The sequence below is a fragment of the Aquarana catesbeiana genome, linkage group LG03, assembly GCF_042186555.1.
Source record: "Aquarana catesbeiana isolate 2022-GZ linkage group LG03, ASM4218655v1, whole genome shotgun sequence".
In the NCBI taxonomy this organism is placed as follows: domain Eukaryota; kingdom Metazoa; phylum Chordata; class Amphibia; order Anura; family Ranidae; genus Aquarana; species Aquarana catesbeiana.
Window position 1 is genome coordinate 193,665,221 of NC_133326.1, and position 23,801 is coordinate 193,689,021.

The following is a 23,801-nucleotide window of genomic DNA, read 5'->3' on the forward strand; positions in this document are numbered from 1 at the left end:
TGGCTTTTAGCTGTCCAGGGGTACTCCCTGTATCAGAGAGTCAGGGTGGGTAGAAGAGGAGGAGGGGTATGTTTTATGTGAAGAGCGATTATATAGTGAATATGAGGAATGACATTGCTAATAAAGTTGATGAGGACGTAGAGTCTTTGTGGTTGGAGCTTCCAGGAGTCTAAACAAACAGTAACTTTGTTGTGGGTGTATGCTACAAGCCCCCTAACATTAAGGTGTAGGAGGAGATCAATCTACTTTCACAGTTAGAGATGGCGGGGAGGCAGGGTGATGTTATAATCATAGGGGAATTCAACTATTCTGATATTGACTGAGCACTGATGGAACTGATCACTCAAGGGACGTCATTTATTAAATGTAAAGCAGGACAATATATTGAGTCAAATGGTGGAAGCCACAACTAGAGAAAGCTCTGCTGGATCTACTAAGTACAAATAACGCTGAGCTGATTGCAGATGTGGAAGGGATAATTTAAGTAACAGTGATCACAGAGTAATTACATTTGCCAAAAATTATAGGAAAAGGACACGTAGGACAAGAACAATACATTTTAAAAGAGCCAACTTTAATAAGCTGTGACCTACTACATGACAGTAAATGGGATCAAATTCTTCCAAAAAAGAACACTGAAGAGAAGTGGCAGTAAACAACAGCATCCCTCAGGGCATTCCACTAAGCAACAAATATAAATGAACAAAAGATAAACCTGAGTGTTTATACACTAAAATAAAAATCATATTAACAAGTCCATTTGAAGGCCAAGCTCTAATATCTTGGCCAACACATTTCGAAGCAGCACCTCTTCATCAGAGCCAACTCTTGCAGCTGTGGAAAAGCCATAGTCAGTGGATTATATGACACAGCTTCAGTGATATATAAATCATATTATAATAGTATGGAAAGTGCAGTTGTATCTTAAATGCAAAAGTACAAAATATAACTTCTATGAAATACAATGAACAAAGGCAGGGTTTACTTTCTTTATTAAAAAAAAAAGTGTAAATATATTAAAGCATATCTTATTTGAGATTTTCTCCAAAGATCTTCATTTTCAAAACTTTTAGGCTGGGTTCACACTTGGGAACACAGCGACTCACAGCAGGAGTCCGCTACGTCCCCAGTAGATACACACAGGGCTCCTGTGCGATTTGCACTGGAGACACTGCGGAGATGTGTGAACCAGCTCCATAGGGAGCTGGTCACAATCTCCTGCTATGCAAATGCAGGGAAACCTGCATCCAATTCGTAATAGTGTGAACCCAGCCTTACTGGAAATTCTATATATAAAGAAATGAAATAAGTAAATTGCATAACTATGTCATACATAAAAAAAAAAATGTACACAGTATAAAATCTGTATAAAATTAGGCTGACCGCAAACAAAAAAAAATCTGTACATATGTACAAGTACATATACAAATGTTCTTTTTAGAATGCAAAAAAATAAATGTAGTCAGTGGGTCATATGCTTAACACATCCACAAGCATTGTGGATGTGTGAGATTAGTTTATAAAGGTTCCCTTTAAATTTTTGGAACTCCCATTAAGGATCAAAATAAATAAAATACCAATATGCATAGCAAATGCATAACTTGTGATTTGTATTATCTATGCATCTAAATTGCACTGAAAACAACCAAATATTAACTACTTTGCATAAATTCATTAGGGAAACAATAACAGGGTTATTCTGTGAAAAAGTGTGAGTCCATTCACACTTGTGCGATTTATCATGTAATCTGATGTCCAAAGTCGCAAGACAAAATTGCACACCATTCTTTTCAACTGCACCCATTTAAATCAGTGCAACTTAAAGTCGCAGCAACTTTGCAAAGGTGCCTGCACTACTTTGGTGCGACTTTTGATGTGACTTTGATTTCATAGAATGTAAAGTCGTGCAACTTTGGAGATCCGCTAATGCGAAAGGAGCCTTGTTAGTTTCAAATTGCACGTATTGGTAATTTTTTTTTAGTACATAAATTTTCTACAAAGATATTAATGAGTGAGTTTGGTTTCCACATCTGTTCTGCAATCTGTGTTTCTTCATGTTGCAATGATCCTTATATTTATAAAGATGATACAGAAAACCGAATACGCGGAGCAATGAGCAGAATTCACTGTGTTAAAAAAAGAGAGGGAAAGCTAATTAGTTTACTTGCATAGCATAAACCAATATGCAGGTGAACAAAAATGATAACACTTAAAACATTTTCAAGTGTTAGGTAACAAATGCTATTTTCATACATGAACACATGATTTATTCACATTTATGTATAAATATTATATGTGTACAATACACAATAGAGTGTAAAGTATATGCTCAGTTTTGGATAAGGTGGGAAAGGATTAGAACACCTGTTGTTTTTTCACTGCTATCTGGGACTCCATAAGGGCTCATTCACACTTTGGACAGCCCTTGCCATCCCTGTGAAATGTGATGGATAATTTTTCAGATGGTGTTTGACATGTGGCTGGGAGGTGATATCTTGCTTCCTACCTTGCTGCACCACCATGCAGGAACTGCTGGAATGGCTCATATTCAGTGACAATACTGCCTGCTGAATGCAACAGGGGGTATCAATCTTGAAGCAAAGTATTGGGCTGCACCATGTGTGCAGCCCCATATGGCTGCCTTTACAAGTTACGGGGGTGGTAAATTTGCAGCTCAGCTGCCTATTTTTGTGGCTCCTGAGTGTGAACTAGGTCTTGGAGATTTTACCTCACTTTCAGCATGTTGAAACCATTTTCATTAGGACAAAAAAGTAACAGAAATACACAGCCACAGTCAAATACATACGTTTAGTAGAATGAGAAAGTTTAGGCCCACTGTTAATTTTTTATTGCCACCTGTGCCCCTGTTGCCAATTCTCCCTCACATCTTAGTGAAGCTGTTGTTACTGTGACTCTCCTACAAAGCACTAAATAGCAGTAAAATATGACTGTTTGTTCATATTGATTAGTATGTTAGTAATATAAGAGTTAAAATTGCCACAGCCGCGAAGTAGAACATCGCAGCTGCATGTGTACAGCGCCATCTAGCTGTAATGTTGGACTTTAGGTGGGCAGCTGCCTATTTTTACTGCCCCACAGCCGGCCATATGAAAAGAGCCCTGAAAGTCTGGGGATGGGAGAACTGTCCATGAAAATCCAACAGCTGGCTTCAGCTTTATGTCTGCGTGTGACAGTGCCCAGAAGTCTCCATTGTTGAGTATCAATTCTCTTCAATTCTAATAGGAGTTGCCACTTATTGCCACATATTAAAGTTGTCAGTAAAAAATGCAACCCTAAGTGCCAGTTCACATCACATGAAATCCAGTGTATTTTTAATCTGCATCAAAAATGCATGGACAGTAGTTACCATGGATTCCAATGACCCTAGTTCACACCAGTGCAGTGCATTCAAAAAAAGTTCAACATGCTAAATTTTTTTCTGCATGGAACGCATCTGGAACGTGGCAACATGCATCATAAGCACAGGGGAATGTTTTTGCTTGTAATTTCTGTGGGTTATCAGAAGCCGTCAGCTGCTGGTGTCCTAACAACCAGTGACTCACCCCTTCTGTCAGCATTAGGAAGCCATCGGGTGGCAGCTCCTAAAAACCAATAGAATGTGCAAGCAAAAACGATAACCAAATGTAACAAATGTACCCCTACCATTTCACAAAAAAAAGTGTCAAAATGTTAAAAAAAAAAAAAAAAAAAAAAAAAACAAGACACAGCTTGGGACAAGTCCTTTATTAAAAAATAAAAATGTCCCACGATGTCAATTCATCTTCTTATATCGCTCCGCCGATGGACCGAAAAAAAAAAAAAAATCGCCACAAATCCGCCTCCATGGGAGGCTCCCGCCGTGTGATGCTTCATTGCCTTTGACAGTTCTTATATAACTGAGGGCGGCGCCACCCAGTGATGTACCTGGGTGACCCCACCCACCTGACGCACGGGGACTTCCCCATGGCGTCAGAGGGGGCGGGGTCACCCTTTTACGTAACCGGGTGGCCCCACCCCCCTCCGACACCACGGGGAAGTCCCTGTGCGTCAGAGGTGGATGGGGTCACCCGGGTACATTACCGGGTGGGTCCGCCCTCAGTTATACAAGAACTGTCAAAGGCGATCACACGGTGGGAGCCTCCCATGGAGGCAGATCGGTGGCGGATTTTTTTTTCTGGTCCGTCGGCGGAGTGATCAAGAAGATGAATGGACATCGTGGGACATTTTTATTTTTTTAATAAAGGACTTGTCCCAAGCTGTGTCTTGTTTTATTTTAACATTTTGACACTTTTTTGTGAAATGGTAGGGGTACAAAGTACCCCATTACCATTTCACACAGGGGGGGAGGCCGGGATCTGGGGGTCCCCTTGTCAAAGAGGGCTGCCAGATTCCGATAAGCCCCCCCGCCCGCAGACCCCCACAACCACAGCCAAGGGTTGTGGGGATGAGGCCCTTGTCCCCATCAACATGGGGACAAGGTGCTTTGGGGGGCTACCCCAAAGCACGCTCCCCATGTTGAGGGCATGTGGCCTGGTACGGTTCAGGAGGGGGGGTGCTCTCTCACCCCCCCTCTTTTCCTGCGGCCTGCCAGGTTGTGTGCTCGAATAAGGGTCTGGTATGGATTTTGGGGGGGGGACGACTACGCCATTTTTAAAAAAGGGTCTGGTATGGATTTTAGGGGGACCCCCACGCAAAAATCCAACCCAAAGGGCCTGGTAATGGAATAGGGGGGATCCCATGCTCTTTTTTTTCAATGATTTTTATCTATATTGCCGAGACCCGACAATTCATTACAAATGCGATCAGTTTTACATGACAATTTTTCCTTTAGAAATGTCATTTTGCTGTGGTACTGTTCTAAACACGGGAAAAATGTGCCACTTTACAGGCATACTATAGACACCCCCCAGGCACGATATTTAAAGGAATATTTCATTTTTATAGTTTCATTTTAAGCATTAAAAAAAATCCCTGCTCCCGTGAAAAAGGCTGTTTTTAAAAAAAATGTTTGCATTGATACATGTCCCCTGGGGCAGGACCCAGGTCCCCAAACACTTTTTATGACAATAACTTGCATATAAGCCTTTAAAAAGAGCACTTTTGATTTTTCACGTTAGTGTCCCATAGACTTTAACAGTGCTTCTGGCGGCTTTCGAATTTGCCCCGAACACCGCATGTTGTTCTGTGTTCGCAGAACATCCAAACAACCAAAGTTTGGCAAGAACTTATGCTCGGGCTGAACTGTTCGCCCATCCCTATAGCCTAGTCCAATAGCACTAATAAAAGGACTTTAAGGATCTCAACAGCTTGAAATGGCTAATTCAGAACAAATCTGCAAGAAAATGGCTTTCTCAGGAGAAAAACTCAACAAAGCTAGCCTCTAGATTTCTCTCATAAAAGGTTTCTACAATTTGTTAGATTGTTTGTTCACTATAACACAAATGGCATCAGTACACCACATAAAGATTTACTGCATATATTAACTTACCTCCAATTACAAGTCTAGAGACAACCCCCGTGCTTTTTCTGCCAGCTCTTGTCTAATTTCATTGTGTTTCTTAAGGTGTTGAACCTCATGTGGGAGGTTTGTATCCCACACAGAAAGGAAAGATTGTATTTCTACAAGAAAATATAAGAAGAAAAAAGGTTTATTGCAAAATCAATATTAATGAAAATATACACATTTAAAAAATATCTTTTATATAAAAATATGCACACACCAACACACAAAATACCTTTTTGTGGTGTGCAGCGGCACCCCAGAATTAATACAACATTTTTAACACTTCCTTTATCTGGAAAAAATAAAAAGTTACAAAGCATTGTTATGAGGATTCAGAGACTCACTAAAGACTGCAATATAACAGCAGATCTGGCTGCCTGACTGGAGTAAAAGATAACTGGATCTATATCAGAGTTACATAATTGGTAAGGTTGAAAGAGACACCACTCCATCCAATTCAACCTGTGTGGGTGTATGCATGTATGTGTTTATGTCACTATAATTTCTCATATATTGCATTCACTCAGATACCCGACTAAAATATTTTTTAAATTGTGACACTCCCCGCTGACACCACCAGCTGTGGAAAGGAGTTCCACACCCCCCCTGCTCAGACAGTAAAGAATCCCTTACACAGTTTAACCACTTCAGCCACGAAAGGATTTGCCCCCTTCCTGACCAGGCCATTTTTTTGAAATATGGCACTGCATCGCTTTAACTGACATTTGCGCGGGCGTGTGACGTTGTACCCAAACAAAACGTATGTCTTTTTTCCCCCACAATCAGAGCTTTCTTTTGGTGGTATTTGATCACCTCTGTGGTTTTTATTTTTTGTGCTATAAACAAAAAGCGACAATTTTGAAACAACAAATATTTTGTACTTTTTGCTATAATAAATATCCAAAAAAAAAAAGTTTATTTTTTACTAGTAATGGCGGCGATTTGCGATTTTTAGTGGGACTGAGACATAGCCACTGATTATTGTATAAATGTCACTGGCAGGGAAAGGGGTTAATATTAGGGGGCGATCAAGGGGTTAAATGTGTTCCCTGTGTGTGTTCTAACTGTGGGGGAATGTGGCTGACTAGAGGAGGAGAGAGATCGTTGTTCCTATTTGGTAGGAAACACGATCTGTCTCCTCTCCCCTGACAGAGCCGGGATTTGTGTGTTTACACACACAGATCCCAGTTCTAGCTCTGTCACGAGTGATCGCGGGTGCCCGGCCGTCATCGCGCCCGCCGGGCACACGCTGGCTGTGGCGTTTTAAACAGCCGACTTACAGCTACGACGGCTCACGCAGCAGTGCCAACCTGCGGCAGTATAATTGCGCCGGATGGTCGGGAAGGGGTTAAGGATAAACCACATTCCATCCAACTTCATTGATTGGCCACGTGTCTTCTTAAGTAACCTGAGACTGAATAGTTTTCTCCCTATGCTAGAGTTAACTTTGTACACTACTGTTACAATCTAGAAGCCTGGTGCCCAAAAAACGTCTGTATTATACAACAGACCAAATAAGTGGTCATACAATAATCACAGCTGAGGATCCGCTGTAAACTCTCACAGCCAAAGCTGTGGGGATGTTTGAGATTTCCAGATTCCATTAAATTCTATCAGGCAACTAACTCAGCTAGAGTTCAGGACTGGTCCAGACACTAAAAAACTAAACAGTGGATTGCTCTATAAGAAAAAAAAAAAAAAAAAGTAGTAGAGAGACACACCTCCCATGCTTGCCCTTGCTATCGCAAACCCACGCTACATCTGCCAAAATCCACCCCACCACTATTGGTTGTTGCATCTTCAAGTGCTCATATTCCTCCGCTTTACAAGAGGACCTTGCGACCCCAGTTCTGAGGAACTCCGAATACTATGCAAGAGATAAGCAAATTTGGGCTCAAAGATTAAAAAACTTCCCATGGTATTCTTTCCCTCTCTGATTTTCACAGCTTATCCAACTCTTCTTTTTCCAGATGGAAAATATTACAATTTCACCATTTCTTCACTGCACTTTTCAAATAATAGGACTCATCTCGTAAAAAGCAACCTCTTTTGAAATTGTATGTACTGGAGAGGGCACACTCCTTATTTCACACTTGCTACTTCTTGACTAGATACTCCAACCATTATTGCTTTCCCTCCTTATTCATGTGGGAAAGAGATTTTAACACTTGCTTCTCACCAGGGGCATGGCTAGGTCTACAAAAGATTTGGGGCTAGAGCCCATAGCAGCGTATGTATATACAGTAATATACATGTGTGTATATATCCCCAGAGAGCCCCCCACTTACATCAGGGTCCCCAGAGAGCCCCCACTTACATAAGGGTCCCCAGATAGCCCTCCACTTACATCAGGTTCCCCAGAGAGCCTCCCCTCCCCTTGGGGACCCCTGCAGAGACTCGGGTTATGGGCCCCAGATTCGGGGCTATAGCTCCAAAAGCCACCCCCTAGCGACGCCACTGCTTCTCACCAACCAGAGAGAAAATATCCTTTACTTTGCACATCACTCCCCTATCTCCAGGAGACTCCAGGAAACTGGATATAAAATTTGAAAACAGTGGTACGGGGTTCCCATTGTGTAAAAAAAAAAAGAAAAAAGGGTATGATGCTTCAAATCTTTTGGGAATTAACTTTTCTGAGCCAGGTTGTGGACCTTACCAGTAAACTAACAGATGTGAACCTGGGTGTTGATCTCATTGCTTATCTCCTTTATGCTAACAACCTTCCTAGAAACAGAAATAGGTGCTCCTTGTTAATCTATATATTTAAAGAGGAGTTCCACCCAGGGGGGCCATAAAAAAAAAAATTAAAAGTCAGCAGCTACAAATACTGCAGCTGCTGACTTTTAATTGGACACTTACCTGTCCCTGGGTCCAGCGATGCGGGGGATCGAAGCCCCGCTCGCCCCCCTCCCTCCGCTCGTCGGCGCCGGCATTTCAACTGTGGGCGCCGGGCTGTGGCTTCACAGCCTGGCACCCACTGGGCATGCGCGAACGGTGCCGCGCGCAGTAATTGGCCGCTCAATCACCTGGGACCTGTAATGGGTCCCAGATGATTGACAGGAGGGAGGGAGCAGAGCGGAGCCCTTCCTGTGTCGAGGGGGAAGTGATGTCACCAGCCGAGGCAAAGGAACAGGCAGACTACGAGGGACCACCTAGCAACAGGCATTTAGAGGTAAGTGAAAAAAAAAAAATATCCAAATTTTTTTTGTTTTTTTTTTAGAATTTTTACAGGTATTTTTGTTTTTTGGGTGGAACCCCACTTTAAATGCAGCCAAGGCCTGTATCTAACTTTTGTGGAGACAAGAAGCCAATATATCACCAATGGCAACATATCTGTTATCATATCTGTTTTCTTTGCTCATACCTGATCATACTCTTTTGGTCTTTGTTATCCTTATGACACCATAACATCTGCATTTTTCATAAAGAATTAAAAAAAAACCTCCCACATCACATGGAAAAATGGGCATGTGTGATGGGGCTTCCCCCAAGTTCTGCACTGAAAAAAGGCCAGCTAACAAGTGAATGCTTTGAAGTGAATATCTGGAGACAAAATTAGGATTTTTTGGCTTACCTTGAAATGCATTTCTTGGAGTATCACAGGACACAGAAGAGTTGATGAAAACAATTACTTGTATTATGCTGCCACCTCCAGGTGAATGAACACTGGCCAAAAAAAAGACAGTAACCACTGTCCGGGCATAACTCCTCCCAGCTCAGCAAAGCCTCGGTTTTGTAGCAAACAATGATGAAGTCAAGCAAGAGGGGAGGGATCTCTGTGTCCCCTGATGTACTGCCCTCCCAGTTTTTTTTTTTTTTTTTTTTTTACAGGTAAACCAAAAATCCTGATTTCTTAATTGTACATCACAGGACCACAGGGGAGTTGGCATACATGATTCAAAGCACTGAACATGAGGGGAGGGCAATACAGCAACAAGGCCAACATGCCCAAAATCCTCTAACAGGAAAGAGGGAACTTCACTATCAAGCAGATTGCAAGACCTTCCATCCAAAACTGGTGTTAGAGACATGAAGATCAACCTGCTAGAACTTAGAAAATGTATGAAAAGCAGACCAGGTAGCAGTCACAACAAAAGCTATATGTTTGTGTCCTGTTGAAAGGGCTTTAACCAGGAAAGGAGGAACTTTGCTCTTGATCACATAGATATAGTGGATCAAAAAGCAGCCTGACTTTTGCAAGGAGCCTCAGGCAAAACAATCAGACTGCTGAAACTAAGCTGTAGATTTCAGATCAACTTACACCACATCCAAAGAGTGAAGCACCTTCTCCTTAGGATCATTAGTTCTAGGATGGCAACACAATGTCCTGATTCAGGTGGAGCGAAGAAACCACCTTAGGTGACAGAGGATTGAGGCCTCACAATCACCTTCTCCTAGTTAAGAACCAGGTTCATTGCAGGAAAATGTAGCCAACTCTGAGAGTCTGAAGTAATGGCCACCAAAAAGGCAACCTTGCTCATAAGAAGTGACGAGTGGAACTCTTGGGGGAATTCAAAGAGAGGAGAATGCAACAACCATAAAACCAAAGAGGAGGAACTATTCATGTGACACAGTGTGCAAAGGCTACAACTGAGAAATGAAATGCAATAGGTCTCTGAAAATGGTACTCAATAGTCATCTTTTATTGGTACTCAAAGCTAAAGACATCTGCACCCCAGACTCAAGAAAAACTAAAATAAGCCTCCTGATAAACTGTTGAGGCTGGGCCTTATGAGCTTCACACCAGTTGAAATAAGCCTTCCATATATGATGCTACTCCTTCCTTGATATTGTCTGTATAGCCCTGATAAGGATAGGAATCCATCAGGGCATGTGTTAAAACAGCCATGGTGTAAAAGCCAGTGACCATAAGATGGAAGATCAGACCCTATGAAGGCAAGTCTGGCAGATCTGGAACAGCTGACAGCTTGTTCTCCAAGAGATATATGATATCTGCATACCACGTTCTTCTTGGCCAAACCAGTGCAATTAGAATCAAAAGAATACCCTCCCACCTAATCCTATGCAACAGACATGGATAGAGCTGGAGTGGAGGAAAGGCATAGATCAGAGAAAGCCGATACTAGGGAGTCACTAGGACATCTACTGCAAGGGCCATAGGATCCCTGGTTCTGGACACAATCTTGTCCAGTATGTTGTTCAATCTGGACACCAAGAGATCCACATCTGGACAAATCTCTGCGAACACTTCCACGTGAAGGGCCTAGCAAATCTGCCTGTGAATTTTCCACTCCAGGAATGTGCAAGGTGCAGTGAATTTCCTCCCAGGACAAGATCGGGTCCATGTTCACCTGAGCAGCACAATTTCTTGTTCTCCCATGATAGTTGATATATATCACAGCAATGGCATTGTAAGACTGCACCCTAAGAGGAAGATCTCACAACAGACAGATCGGTGTACAAGAGTTAGCCAAATTGCTTGAATGTCTACTCCTCTGATGATCATATTCTTTGAAGAGGTTCTCCAGAACACTTCCCCAGCCCCACTGCGCTCCATCACCAAGATGCAGATTCAGGCTTGATTCTGTGGAGTCAGTGTGGGGCATAGAAACAGAAGTACTCAATGATGACGTTGCGCATAAGCCATACCAGACCACACATTTTAAATGCTGTCATAGCCTTTTTTAGAACCCTATAGGGAAAAAACACATTCTGTCAGTGTCCTAACTGCCCAATGCCTCCAGAACCCAGGGCACACTGCAAGGGGGAGTGTCAGAGCTCCACCTTACACAGCTGCATTCACCAGTTGACCCTGTGGGGCCATTTCATCACCTTCAGATATCAGCACAAAACTGAGGCTTGGATGAGCTGTCTTTTTGGCCAGTGTCCAGTCACTTGAAGCTGTGTATTAACTCCTTTGTGTCCTGTGATGTACAGTTAAAGCGGAGTTCCACCCAGAAATGGAACTTCCGTGGATCGGATCCCCCCCCCCCCCCTCCGGTTTGGCACCTTTCAGGGGGGAGGGGATACCTGTCAAATCCAGGTATCTTCTCCCACTTCCGAGGAAAGATCGGCAAAATCATGTGCGGCGATCTATGCAATGTCCCCCCCCCACGCTGCCTTCTGGGAGACACAGGTCTCAGAAGGCAGCAGGGACCATTCAGACAGCACAGCGTGACTTGCGCATGTGCAGTAGGAAACAGGCTGTGAAGCCGTAAGGCTGTTTTAATGTTTCCCTTAGTAAAGATGCCGGTGCCTGCACCCAAAGTCGAGGGACAGGTCGGCTTCGGGTGCCGACATCGCGGGCTCCATGGACAGGTAAGTGTCCATATATTAAAAGTCAGCAGCTGCAATATTTGTAGCTGCTTTTTTTTTTCTTTTTTACACAGGTAGAACTTCGCTTTAAGAAATCATTTGTTTCCATTGTCTAGGTAAGCAAACAGGGCACAAAACTGTTTGCAGGTACCTTCCCAGCTTATTGTTTTGCATTCAACATAAAGTACCAACTGTATTTAGCACCCCATAACTGCTACCTTGGCAGCCGTACATTAAAATCCTCACATTCCTAAAGTCTGATGATGATACAGAATCAGCAGATCGCTGGTTCCATGCAGGTCTCCTGCAGATCTTTCTGTATACTGTATCTGTGTGCCCGTACATCCTGGGCAAGCAGATACACTGACAGGAAGTATCAATGAATACTATTTAATCATTCAATACTGTACATTGAGAACTACAAGCTAACAGCCTCAAAGGATGTCAGGTCTTGTAGTTCATTCACACACAGAGCTGTGTGAATGAATAACATGTCAGTGTGGGCGGAGCCCCGCACAACTACGCTGATTTCGACAAGCGACAGCTAGTACAGGGAACTTCTCTGCTGTCATGGGGGGGGGGGGGGGGGGGAGGCTGCAGCATAGGGAACATTGTATGTCTTTCCTGAATCAAAAACCTGCTTGTTCACAAAGATTTATTAAGCAGAGTTCCACTGTAAAAGTAAAGATACAACAGTAGCTTTAACCCTTTGTTTTGACTGCAAAACCGCTGGAAATTCAGGTTCTGTTAGTTCAATTATGTATTCAAATCTAATATATACAGTCTAACTGGACTGAACCAAAAAGCTGCCAAACAAGATAAGGTATTACATTTTTCTTTACCTAGCTGGGCAGGAATCATAGATCGAATAGAGTCACAGAAACTAGAAATAATTTTTAGTGGGCGCCGTGTTGACAAGTCAATGAGAAGAATGTGTCCTCCTCCAGTCCCCACCCACAGAGCAGTATTCTTCTGCAGAAATAAAGCTTTTACACGTGCAGTGTAAGAATCTTCCTTCTTCAGTTTTCTCTGTTTTACAATTTCCTCTCTTCAACACAGGAAAAAAAAATTATTAAAAAAAATACTCAAAGCTTAAAAAACACAAATAATAGTAAAAATAGAGCCTTTACTTCAGAAACTGAGCACAGTCCAGCACTCCAGATAGTTTTTCTGACTTCTTATCCCAAATTTCCACAAGAGGACTATATTTTTTTGCTACATAGATGTATTTGTCAATTGCAAACGAAGTTATGTTTGAGTCATTTGAAGATCCATTTGAAAATCTAGGGGGAAAAAATACAACATTTTGATGTAAATGCAACATTATGACAATATGTACAATGTTATTTTTTCATTTTCTTGTCCCCATAGGGTTTGGAAGTAAAATCTCAAAGGGTCATTTTGTTTAAAATTATTGAAATTAAACATTTTTGCTAAAATACTCTTTAGTATTTTATTTATATTAATAGTATTATACAGAAATCATGTACATTCACATCAGTTTAGTGATAAAATTCAAAAGAGTCGCGCTAAAAAAATGAGAGTGGCAACAGACAAGTGCCTAAAAGCCTCATAAAAAATATGAGGATAAGTAGTGGTCACTGAGCAAATATTTCAATGCTAATCGGTGTATGAATGCACCACAATAGAAATTAAATTTATAGAACACAGATATTACTTTCTATGTCCATGAAAAAAGAAACACTTAATAATACGTGACTTGATGCAGGCAACAAGTGAATGCCTCAAAACACTAAGGCAAACTATGACAGTGTGGCAAATATATGTCTATGAGAGCCGTGCCAAAACACTAGAAAAAATGATATTCAGTGTATAAAATAAACAAAGCTTATAAAACCCAAAACCACCAGTGACCACGTCCTGTTGTGACGAAACGACGTAGGGAGGAGGAGCTACGTCCCGACAACACCGCGATTCGAACACCCGGAAGACACGGGTTGTCTTGGAGCCGGCCGGCTTTCTTATATGCTTTTATACACAACTGATTTTGTAAGTGCAATCTATACCTTCTTTATTCAATAAAACGTTAGATTTTATGCTATGTGGAGCTCTTTATCTCTTTTATGGGGACACATCCTACCTACTGTGGTGTGACTGGCGGATAGAGTCCCTGGATTCGGATGACAAGTGCCTGTTGTACAGATCCCTGGCTGGGGTTGTAGCCATCCACCCTTTTAGGTCTCCTATAACTAAGAGACCAACTTTTTCTGGTAAGAGGCAGCAGTTTTTGAAAGGTGGAGGTCTGTCTACGCACCCTATTCACTGCAGCAAGTTTTGGTTCTAATATTCACTCAGCACTTGGGGACATTTATCACTTCGTTTTGTATGTGTGCTACAAAGGATGTACGGACTATAATCATTATTGTTTCTGTACAGCTATGGACTTTTTTTGGGTTTTATAAGCTTTGTTTATTTTATACACTGAATATCATTTTTTCTAGTGTTTTGGCACGGCTCTCATAGACATATATTTGCCACACTGTTATATTTTGCCTTAGTGTTTTGAGGCATTCACTTGTTGCCTGCATCAAGTCACGTATTATTGGGTGTTTCTTTTTTCATGGACATAGAAAGTAATATCTGTGTTCTATAAATTTAATTTCTATTGTGGTGCATTCATACACCGATTAGCATTGAAATATTTGCTCAGTGACCACTACTTATCCTCATATTTTTTATGAGGCTTTTAGGCACTTGTCTGTTGCCACTCATTTTTTTAGCGCGACTTTTTTGAATTTTATTAGATTATATGGTTTACTACTTTTTAGTCGCAGCTCATGTAAGTTTAATTAGTGTTAGCGCAGTATTTATTTTATACCACATCAGTTTAGTGAGGCTGACAATGTTTTCAAGTAACACTCCGCACAATACTATCCACCTTACACACTTCCAGAAATCTATGATAAAGCCCCATTCCAGCTTGGGCCAAAAATACATTTTTTTGCCTTTTCCTCCAGCAGTGGCAGCTCCAGCTTCTTTACTTACAGTTGTGCTCAAAAGTTTGCATAGCCTTGGAGAATTGCTAATACATTATACAGTATGTATCATTTAAAAAACAAACATGAGTGAGCAGGCAAAACACATCTTTTATTTATTGTGGGATACATATTTACCTGTAGGACATAACAGAATGGCACAATCCTAAAACAAAACATATTGCCCCCTTTAGCATCAATGACAGCGTGCAGTCTTTTGTAATAGTGGTCTATGAGGCCCAAATTCTCGCAGGTGGTATAGCTGTCCATTTGTCTTGGCAAAATGCCTGCAGGTCGTGGAAAGTCTTTGGTCATCTTGCATGAACCGCACGTTTGAGATCTCCCTAGAGTGGCTCGATGATATTAAGGCCCTTTTTCTGCTGTAACCACTGGACTGGGCCTTGTGCTTAGGATCATTGTCGTGTTGGAAAGTTAAAGAGCGTCCCATGCTCAGCTTTTGTGCAGAATACAAATTGTCTGCCAGTATTTTCTGATAACATGCTGCATTCATCTTGCCATCAATTTTCACATGCCTTAAGAGTTCACAACCCCCCCCCCCCAATAAAAACCTCAGTGAGCCACCACCATGCTTCACAGTGGGGATGGTAATCTTGTTGCTATAGGCCCTTGTTGACCCCTCTCCAAACGTAGCGTTTATGGTTGTGACCATAAACCTCTATTTGGTCTTATTATTGTACAGAATTTATATAGCGTCAACAGTTTGCGCAGCGCTTTACAACATGAGGACAGTACACTTACAATACAAATCAATACAGGAGGGATCAGTCTTATTATTCCAGATTACAGAGAGCCAGCTGTGATGCGTGCCAAGGTGTTGTCGGCCACATTGTTACCAAGCTTTTTTGTGGCATTGGTGCAGTAAAGGCTTCTTTCCGGTAGTTTGACTATGTGGCTCATTTTTGTTCAAGTATTGTATTGTGCTCCTTGAAACAATCACACCATAATTTTCCAGAGCAGCCTGGATTTCTCCTTAGGTTACCTGTGGATATTTATTTGTATCCCAAACAATTCTTCTGGCAGTGGTGGCTGCAATATTTCTTGGTCTAACGGACCTTAGCTTGGTATCAAGAGATCCCGAAATTTTTCTACTTCTTAATAAGTGAACAGTACTGACTGGTATATTCAAGGTTTTGGATATCTTTGCATATCCTTTTCCATCTTTATAAAGTTTTGACAGTTCTTTTCTGCTTCCCATGGTCCAGTATCTAGCCTGCTCATTGCATCCATGTGGGATGCCACAGATATGGGAAATTAACCTTTAATTGCCATTTTAACCTGTGTGTGTCACCGGTGTGTCTGTGCCAAGACCAAACATTCCAGGATATGTAAACTTTTGATCAGGGCCATTAGGGTTATTTCTGTCATTATCACGATTTAAAAAGAAGCCAAACAACTAATAAATGGCTTCATATGATCACTATCCTTAAATAAAAGACAGTTATTTGGCATGATCAGTCATATTTTCAATATCAATGCCAACATTTCACCATTTCTGTCGGGTTATGCTATTGTTTCAGCACAACTGTTTCTGAACTCCATCACTGTCCCCTACAGTCACATCTAGCAATGTGATTACATTTCTCTGGGTATTATTCAACCCACTTCATATGACTTCAGAACTCACAGGAGAATGCTGCATGGAGTTGTGCACATCCTTAGATGATGATATGCCACTCTCTGCTGTGGTACTGGAGGAAGTAGAAGGTGAAGAGGACCAGTGATGTCAATAGACCCAGAATAAGACACCTATAAAAAAAAATGTCATACTTTTTTTGTCATGGATGCAGGGGAGGGCCAATGGGCAGGTGAGGAACAGAGTTGTGCTTTAATACTCAACTATGCAAAAGTGTAGAAAGGGTATATAGTATAGTAGATTGTAGAGGTTTTGTTGAGAATCCTGAAATGTGTATTCTTACTTGAATCTTTGGGATTTTTTTCCAGGTCTGTGTAGTGATCTAGTGTGAAACTTTGCCTCTGTGCATGAGCTTCCTGCAATTAAGACCAGTCACTGTTGCTCTTTCCTATTGTGCTGGGTGGCTGGTCTCATCTCTGCCCCCTCTGTAGTTTTCTGCAGACAGCCTAGAGCAGGGGTCTTCAAACTATGGCCCTCCAGTTGTTCAGGAACTACAATTCCCATCATGCCTAGTCATGTCTGTGAATGTCAGAGTTTTACAATGCCTCATGGGATGTGTAGTTCCACAACAGCTGGAGGGCCATAGTTTGAGGATCCCTGGCCTAGAGTGTGAGTGGTGTGCTGGGCCTATCCTATTTGCTCTGCTATCTACAGAGGCTATTTGCAGTACAGTATATTGTCACTGCTACATTGCAAATGTGCACACAAATTGGATTTATATAATTTGTGGCTATTGAGGAATGTATTTCAATAAAAGCTTTTGTGTCCAAAATTCAGCTTTAAAGTGGTTTTAAAGGCTGCATTAAGGAGTGCAGCTCCACCAACCCTCTCCCTCCTCGTAAGCTCAAAGACAGCAGTGGGAGCCTGTGGCTCCCACTGTGGTCAATCACAGCCATTGAGGAGGGAGAGGGGTTGAGCCATGCTCTGTGTGTCAATGAATGCACAGAGTGTGGGTCGCGAGGCGGTTTGTTATGGCGGACACTCGGCAGGGGGAAGAAGCCAAAAGTGCCAGGATCAGGCAAAAAAAAATGCAAAACCATTGCACAGTGCAGGTAAGTATGACATGCTTATTAAAAAAAATGTTATATATATATATATATATAGATATAGATATATCTATATATATCTATCGATATATCTATCTATATATATATATATATATATATATATATATATATATATATATATATATATATATATATAGATAGATATATCGATCGATATATCTATCTATATATATATATATATATATAGATATATCTATATATATATACACACACACAGTATCTCACAAAAGTGAGCACACCCATCACATTTTTGTAAATATTTTATTATTTCTTTTCATGTGACACCACTGAAGAAATTACACTTTGCTACAATGTAAAGTAGTGAGTGTACAGCTTGTATAACTGTGTAAATTCGCTTTGCCATCAAAACAACTCAACACACAGCCATTAATGTCAAAACTGCTGGAAACAAAAGCGAGTACACCCCTAAGTGAAAATGTCCAAATTGGGCCCAATCCCTCCCCAGTGTCATGTTAGTGTTACAAGGTCTCAGGTGTGAATGGAGAGCAGGTGTGTTAAATTTGGTGTAATCGCTCATACTTTCTCATACTGGTCACAGGAAGTTCAACATGGCACCTCATGGCAAAGAACTCTCTTAGGATCTGAAAAAAAGAATTGTTACTCTACAAAGATGGCCTAGGCTAAAAGAAGATTGCCAAGACTCTGAAACTGAGCTGCAGCATGGTGGCCAAGACCATACAGGGGTTTAACAGGACAGGTTCCACTCAGAACAGGCCTCGCCATAGTCGACCAAATAATTTGAGTGCACGTACTCAGCGTCATATCCAGAGGTTGTCTTTGGGAAATGGACGTATTAGTGCTGCCAGCATTGCTGCGAAGGTTTAAGGGGTGGGGGGTCAGCCTGTCAGTGCTCAGACTATACGCCACACACATCAAATTGGTCCGCATGGCTGTCGTCCAGAAGCAAGCATCTTCTAAAGATGATGCACAAGAAAGCCCGCAAACAGTTTTCTGAAGACAAGCAGACTAAGGACATGGATTACTGAAACCATGTCCTGTGGTCTGATGAAACCAAGATAAACTTATTTGGTTCAGATGTTGTCAAACCAGGCGAGTAGTACAAAGACAAGTGTGTCTTGCCTACAGTCAAGCATGGTGGTGGGAGTGTCAGGGTCTGGGGCTGCATGAGTGCTGCCAGCACTGGGGAGCTACAGTTCAATGAGGGAACCATGAATGCCAACATGTACTGTGACATACTGAAGCAGAGCATGAACCCCTCCCTTTCGGATACTGGACCGCAGGGCAGTATTCCAACATAATATCCCCAAACACACCTCCAAGGCGACCACTGCCTTGCTAAAGAAGCTGAGGGTAAAGGTGATGGACTGGCCAAGCATGTCTCCAGACCTAAACCCTATTGAGCATCTGTGGGGCTTCCTCAAATGGAAGGTGGAGGGGGGCAAGGTCACTAACATCCACCAGCTCAGTGATGTCGTCATGGAGGAGTGGAAGAGGACTCCAGTGGAAACCTGTGAAGCTCTGGTGAACTTCATGCCCAAGAGGGTTAAGGCAGTGCTGGAAAATAATGATGGCCACACAAAATATTGACACTTTGGGACAAATTTTGACATTTTCACTTAGGGGTGTACTCACCTTTGTTGCCAGCGGTTTAGACATTAATGGCTGTGTGTTGAGTTATTTTGAGGGGATAGCAAATTTGCACTGTTATACAAGCTGTACACTCACTACTTTACATTATAGCAAAGTGTAATTTCTTCAGTGTTGTCATATGAAAAGATATAATAAAATATTTACAAAAATATTAAAAACACTGCTTTCTACTAAGACTCTAACACAAGGCTCCAAGTTATATAAAACAGTAATACATTTTCATCAGGACTACCATAACCTGTAACACAGTTTGTTACCAAATGCAGGGATTTACGAGCATGAAACGTTGTGCCAAACATACGGTTGCAGCTTTATAACAAGTCATACTTTCATTTGCTACAGTCCTAGAACAACTAACAAAGCACTCTTTTTTCTGCTGGTCAATAAAAAACAAAATGAATGCAAGATAAAAATTAGGGAAAAAAAAGCATCATGCAAACTTACAATACAGCAGTTTTTGTTTCAATAGTCTTTTGAATAGTAAAATCACTGGAAAGAGACAAGATCTTTGTTCCACAGATCCCCCAGACAGCAGTCTTTTCAGATGAATATGTAGATTCACATAGGTACATTACTGGAGTGCTGATATCTCCGACATTAAGTACCTTCACGGGACTCACATCTTGACACTAAAAGAGAACAAACATTAAATTCATAATGTGTATGTAAAGACCTTTTTTTTTTGGATAGAGTAGGGTACAGGTTACTTTTTACTGCGTGTGCTCCTTGGGGATATGTCCCTTCACATCCTATCCTAAAGACCCAATTGGAAATGAGGGTAAACAACAAGTCATACTTTCATACTTTCCAACTGGAACTGAGGGTAAACCACCCCAAATTGAGAGAAATTCCCATCTTAGCCAGTTGTCACAGATCAATTGTACCCATTGAATGAAACCTCTTCCCTACTCCAGCAACAACTTCAAATTTACTTACTTTTACTGGGATAACCACTCCTACCAACATGCTTCACTTTAGGAGCAAAGCAGTATCAAAAACATGATAAAAAAGGAGGGGTGGGACCTATGTGCCTACAATATGTCCTACAATAAAAGGATTTTATGAGTAAACAATAAAAAGATTTTATGATGAGGCAACAAATCCTGTTTTCTGTCTCATCAACAGATATGGAAAGCCGTAAATCTTCAGGATGACCAAAGCCTCTCAACTGTGGGCTCGGCAACACAGCAAACTGCTAACAGGTCCAATATAAAAACAGGAACTGGGGACTTCCTGCAACTTCTACAGCTGCCTAAAGGCCCTTACGTCCAAAGTTGGCACCGGAAGAGGTTGCAACATCCACAGGTAAAACTTTGAAATCATATGAACTGAAGACCAGGAGGTAGCCTTCCAGATCTGGGAAACAGAAGCCTAATGTTGAAACGCACAAGAGGCACTTGCAGCCCCATAGGAGTGAGCCTTCATTTGCAAGGGGAGACCTGATGTTTGCCATAACTAACCCTGTCTGTACCACCCAGTCTGTTATTAGTGGGGTCCCTAAATGAAGGGAAATTCTCAGCTTGACCTTGTTAACGAGAGAGATGGCTTCATGCACAGACGGGATGGGCCACTTACTGTCAAACTCCTCATTAAAAAGGTACAGCATCACCAAGCAGTATTGGAGATGCAGAAGTTCTATCAGGGTGCTCCTAATCTTCATACAGAAGCAACTAAAAAAAAAAAAAAAGTGTGTGTAAATGGAAGCTATAGGAGGCCTCAGAGAGACAGTATTAGTTGAAGCGACAGGCAGAACTTCCAGTTTTAGTGTGTGGAACACCAAATTAATAAGGGTCAAAACTGTCTCTTTCAGTTTAGGAGTAATATCCGATGGCTAATTCCAGAAGTGTGGAGCTCATTAGTCAGCAACCTGAGAATCATAGTTTCCATAGCCCAAGGCCTGGAAGTGGCCAATGCCACAAGCAGATCAGGCAATTAAATTTGCAGGGGAAGGTGCAGTGACGTGCTGCCTGCCTCTGCACTCAGACGGCATTCACACTTCAGTGTTTTGAATCGCAGGCAGATTTGCCGCGACTCTGCCCGCAATTTCAAATCGCCAATATGTGAATGACAAACCGCGGGACTCACATGTGCGATGCCATTCATCTGAATGACACCTAAAATCACGGTGCGGGTCTGCCAAATCGTGCTGCAATCGTGGCAACCCCCATCGTATGAAGCTCGTCGCCCAACAATAAGTTCAGGAGCTACTTTTAGGTGACATGCTTCACGTAATGCGGGTTGCCGCAATGTCAGCGTGATCTATCGCGCAACAATTGCAGCAGATTCGGAAAACAATTTTGGGTGTCCTTCAAATGAATGGCATCTCCAATGAGAGTCCCGAGATTGGTCATTCACACATCGGCTATTTAGAATCGTGGCAAATCTATCATGATTCAAAACGCTGAAGTGTGACTGCAAACCCAGGGTGAGAGATAAGCTGGACAATCTGCAACATAAAACTGTGCATGACTGTAGTAAAAACCTCCTCCGAGAAGAAATCAGGCACAGCAATATCCAATAAAGCCATTGAGGATTCTGAGAAGGGGACATACCCCAACATTACTCCACGTTACTGGCATTGCCACTATCAAAGGACGCGTGTTGTAAATAGACCCCAACCCGTTAAAGGTTGGTATGACAGAGATATGCAGAAAAGCCAAACTGCCCAGTCAGTGTCTAGAAACAGACAGACCTTCTGCAGCCACAAGTGTGGTAAGCAGTGTACAGGCTAATCATAGAAGGCTAGGCTAGGCTCCTCGAGAAGTCACAGACTCTAATGCTTAAGACAGTAGGTAAACCAAAAATCCTAACTTATTAACTGATAGGACAGTGAACTTCATATCAATGACTACTTGGGATGTCCCAAAGCACCGACCATGAGGGGAGGCCAACACAGAAATAAGACCAGAATACCCAAAAATCCAAAACAGAATGGGGGAACACCACTACAAAGCTGCCTGCAAGACCTTTTGCTCAAAACTGGTGTTCGCCTATGCATAATTATCTACCTAATAAACCTTAGTAAACATGTTAAGAAAAGACTAGTAAGGAGCCTCCTCTTTGATGGTACCACTCACCCCTTCTATCGCAAGGCATGAGGTTGCTATCGTTTCACCACCTACCACCCAAATTCAATAGGCTTATAACATACCCACCCAGAACAGTTTTAGCCCTCTATCTCGAGACTTAGAGGACTATGTCTTACTGGGAGCGAGACCCAAATCTCAAGACACTAGAGATGAGCATCGCCCCCAGGGCGCCAATTGTCCTATATTATCTCCAAAAAGTTCTAATTCTCAAAATTTTCAGTTTTCTCCTCCAAAGGGAGTGCCAAAAGAGAAAAGAAAACTAGAAGAGGACGAAGAGGAGGAGCCACTAGGAAGAGTAAACAAAAAAGAGAGGTCAGAATCAACATAAATGATAGTACAATAAAAATATATAATCTGTCCTCACATAATCTTACCCCCTCTGAAGTGCGTTTACTCCAGAAAGGTTTGGGTTTCTCACCTTCGATAGGTCCAAATAAGTTCGGTCTCTTTAAAGATCTACACCGTTTTATACGCTCATTAACGTTAAAACGCCATTATGCCCCTAACCCACTGGCCATACATAAAAAAGATAGGAAGGAGGCTAATTCCACATTGGTTCCGGTACCAGAGTGTACACCTTCTATGGAACTTGATGAAGCTGCACTACAGGCTCTTGAGGAATTATGGGCTGAGGGCCATACAGAAGGCTATGTTCCCACTGCCAGTTTAGAACCACCAGTAATGCATACCCCCTTCCGACCTAAATCAACTTTCTTTCCAATCAGTTCAAAAGGCCCCTACATAGAAACTTACTATCAAGCTGTATATGAAGACTTCCTATCACTATGTGATGATTCTAAGATGCGGAAGCATCAGAATCTGAGTAGATGTGAGAACGCGGCCCTGAAAGAGTTAATATCGAATACCAAGATCATCATTAGGCAGGCGGACAAGGGTGGTAGCTTGGTGGTACAAAATCGTATCGATTATACCAAAGAAGCAAGCAGGTTGCTAGCGGACATCAACACATACTTGAAACTACAGTCTGATTCTCTTCCAGGATTTCAACTGGAATTAAGGTCACTGGTACATGAAGCTTGGCAAAATGGAGTACTCACCAATAAAGAAAGACAATTTCTATTACCATCTGAGTGTAGTACTCCCTATTTTTACCACCTTCCATAGGTCCACAAATCATTGGTGGATCCTCCTGGCAGACCTATTGTGGCAAGCACTAATAGCTTTAGTAATGGTTTGTCCATATATATTGATTATTGTCTGCAGCCCCTCGTGTGTCAATTACCTTCATACATCAAGGATTCCAACGATGTAATAAAAGCCCTTCAGAATTATTCATGGGAAGAGGGATACTGGTGGCCATCTCTCGATGTGTCCTCCCTTTATACCTCGATACCCCATGAAATAGGCCTGAGAGCCGTACAATATTTTATAACTAAGAGTGGTGATTTCAGTTCTTTGCAATCACAATTTTTGGTTCAAGCCACTGAATTCTCAAGTCTCAAACATAACTATTTTATGTTTTGTGAACAATTTTATCTACAACTTAGGGGAACTGCCATGGGAGCTAACTTTGCTCCGGTCTATGCCAATCTTACTATGGGCTATTGGGAGGAGCACAGTATC

The 23,801-nt window shown here is 41.9% G+C and overlaps 1 protein-coding gene across 4 annotated transcripts in view; it reads right to left on the bottom strand.

The window, feature by feature from the left end:
* Positions 1–553: 553 nt before the first annotated feature.
* LRRK2 (leucine rich repeat kinase 2) overlaps positions 554–23,801 on the bottom strand; it is a 546,702-nt gene continuing 523,454 nt past the window's right edge. For 3 of the 4 annotated variants that reach the window (XM_073619682.1, XM_073619683.1, XM_073619681.1), the window contains 6 exons: positions 19,573–19,757; positions 12,910–13,062; positions 12,622–12,827; positions 5,736–5,795; positions 5,489–5,619; positions 554–2,126 (listed from right to left, as the gene is read on the bottom strand). In XM_073619682.1, coding sequence (XP_073475783.1) covers positions 5,495–5,619; positions 5,736–5,795; positions 12,622–12,827; positions 12,910–13,062; positions 19,573–19,757 — 729 coding nt within the window. In that variant the 3' untranslated portion in view covers positions 554–2,126; positions 5,489–5,494. Of the gene's footprint in view, positions 2,127–5,488; positions 5,620–5,735; positions 5,796–12,621; positions 12,828–12,909; positions 13,063–19,572; positions 19,758–23,801 lie in introns of those variants that run through there. The other variant, XM_073619684.1, reaches the window with a different exon arrangement.